The sequence below is a fragment of the Diorhabda sublineata genome, chromosome Y (assembly GCF_026230105.1).
Source record: "Diorhabda sublineata isolate icDioSubl1.1 chromosome Y, icDioSubl1.1, whole genome shotgun sequence".
Classification (NCBI taxonomy): domain Eukaryota; kingdom Metazoa; phylum Arthropoda; class Insecta; order Coleoptera; family Chrysomelidae; genus Diorhabda; species Diorhabda sublineata.
This window is the reverse complement of record NC_079486.1, coordinates 8,429,590-8,431,878: the sequence shown is the minus strand read 5'-3', so window position 1 is coordinate 8,431,878 and position 2,289 is coordinate 8,429,590. Positions and strand designations below refer to the sequence as shown.

General features: G+C 36.7%; 1 protein-coding gene across 1 annotated transcript; it reads right to left on the bottom strand.

Moving 5' to 3' along the window:
- Nucleotides 1–347: 347 nt before the first annotated feature.
- On the bottom strand, nucleotides 348–971 carry LOC130451954 (uncharacterized). The gene has a single exon (XM_056791311.1). It carries the CDS (start codon nucleotides 969–971, stop codon nucleotides 348–350), a length of 624 nt encoding a protein of 207 aa, XP_056647289.1.
- Nucleotides 972–2,289: the final 1,318 nt, after the last annotated feature.

Genomic DNA, 2,289 nt, shown 5'->3' with positions numbered 1-2,289 from the left:
TTTAATTTGATCCTGTTTGAAGCTCGATCCAGCTCTTCTGCCGAGAATAGTATCTCGTACCTCAGTGGTACTCCACTTAGTTTTCTGGTGTTGTGGGAACAGCTTCTTAGCTTCGTCAAGCATGAGTTCTTCTGACAACGCAGGAGGTGATCTCATGCTCAGTTTATTCATCACTATCTTGTATCCCAGTCCCCATGGGTCTTCTTCAACTTCTTCAATGACCCTTTTCCATTTAATCTGTTTTGGTCTTAGGATGGCGTTCTTTAGCCGCGCTCTTTCTTCTTTGTAGGCTTGCCGAGATGTATCTTTTTGTTCTTGCGATATATTAGGTTTTTTATGGAGCCTTGTCATATTTCTCTTCCGTCTAAGGCATTTTTACCGAGTTTCGCGATTTCCGCTGACCACCAGTAAGCTGGTTTTTTCCTGTCACTTGGGATACCCTTTCGTTGGAATGTATTATCACATGCATGGCTGATGTTCTCAATTAATCTCTCTGGCTTTAAGGTTTGTTCTCTTGGTGGTAATTTGCTTCGCAGTTCATTTATGAAGTAATCCATTTGTGTCGTATCCACCCTCCAGCCGCGGCTCTTCATCTTCGTTCTTACGCTATCTTTCTTAATAGCTATATCAAAATAAATGTAATTGTGGTCTGTAAGATTTTCCTCTTCAGACACTCTCCAGTTCGTTACTAAAGGCGCTATATTGGTTGCCGCGAATGTTATATCGATAATGGAACAGCTTTGGCCTCTACGGAAGGTAGGTTCACATCCGGTGTTCAGTGAAATTAAGTTTAGTTCTGAGGCCCATTCAGAAAGAATATCTCCTCTAGAATCATTTGATGTTGAGTTCCACATCATTGATTTCGCGTTGAAGTCCCCGTAAATCAGGCACTTATTTTTCCGTGTAGCTATACTATTTTTCAGTTCATTCAGTAAATGTTGGAACTCTTCGAGCCTTATATTTGGCGACATATAACAGCTATATATAGTGATTTTGATGCAGTCAATCCAGACAAATAAATTTCCCTGTCCCCAACCTTGTATCGATATGTGCTTGCTTGCTGGTAAGCAAATTGCTGCATCTATGTTAATACCTATGTACCAGCCTCTCTAAAGGGCACTTTAGGGAAAGTGGCTTATGACCGGGGATGTTGCATTGTACGCAGTGAGCTTCTTTCATGCAGTCTTTTTTCTGGTGGTTATCTCCCCCACATTGTATGCACAGTCATGTTCTAACAGGGCCCTTGAAGAATTTGGCCATATGACTAATTTCCCAGCATCGATGACACGAGTCCACTCTCACCCTTTCTCTCACACTGCAGTTGACCAAACCAATTCTTATTTTGCCCATTTTGTGTAGGCTATCGGCAGTTTCTTTTGGTATAAAGACGGTAGCTGCTTGTGTCCCACCATAGTCAGGCCTCAAAGAGCTAACTCTTATGTCTCCTGTTGGTTTTCTTCCCTTGTCGATGTCTCTGATAGCAGCTTCCACTTCTTGTTTGCTAGTGACAGCATCAATGTTCTTAATATGGACTATATATATATATATATATATATATATATATATATATATATATATATATATATATATATATATATATATATTTAAATACATCGAAAGGTTCCTGATTCTAGGTCTCTTCTGTTTCAAAATTAGTATTTTTGTGATAGTTTTTAAAAGGTAGATTTTGAAGCTTCGACTTTTCTTTAAGTCTATCAAAATATGATTTGGACACTGACCATTTGCTTATTTATATTGATATAAATTATAATTTTGAAACAGAAGAGACCTAAAATCAAGAATATTTAGTTGTATTTATAAATCAAAAGGTCTAAGAAACAAAATATTGAAGAAGGATAAGATGAGGGGATGATTTAACTTTAATAGAAAATCAAGAAAAATATAGAATAGCTAACACTATATATCACGAAAGAAGTAATTAGAAGATAATTAGAAGAAATCAATAACGGTATTCCAGCAGAGCTAATATAGTCACATACATGTCTTTCAAGATCAATATTTCACTCACTCCTGATAAAAATCTGGAATGATGAGAGTATTCTCATCGAGAATAAATCCTAAACTAAGTAATCTCATGGTAGAACTGGGATAGTGTTGAGTTGAAATTGTAATGAAAAAATATCCACATGACCCATTTCGTTAAACCACAAACTGAAAACGTGCGAGAAAGACTCATTAAGTAATAATAATAATAATAATTAGATTAGAGGATAGAAGTTTTAGTAGGATCTGAAGTATAGCAGATGTTATCTCGTTAGATCATCCTTT

Coding starts and splice junctions, on each gene's coding strand:
- LOC130451954 (XM_056791311.1), bottom strand. CDS start 971: ATGTCGCCAAATATAAGGCTCGAAGAGTTCCAACATTTACTGAATGAA.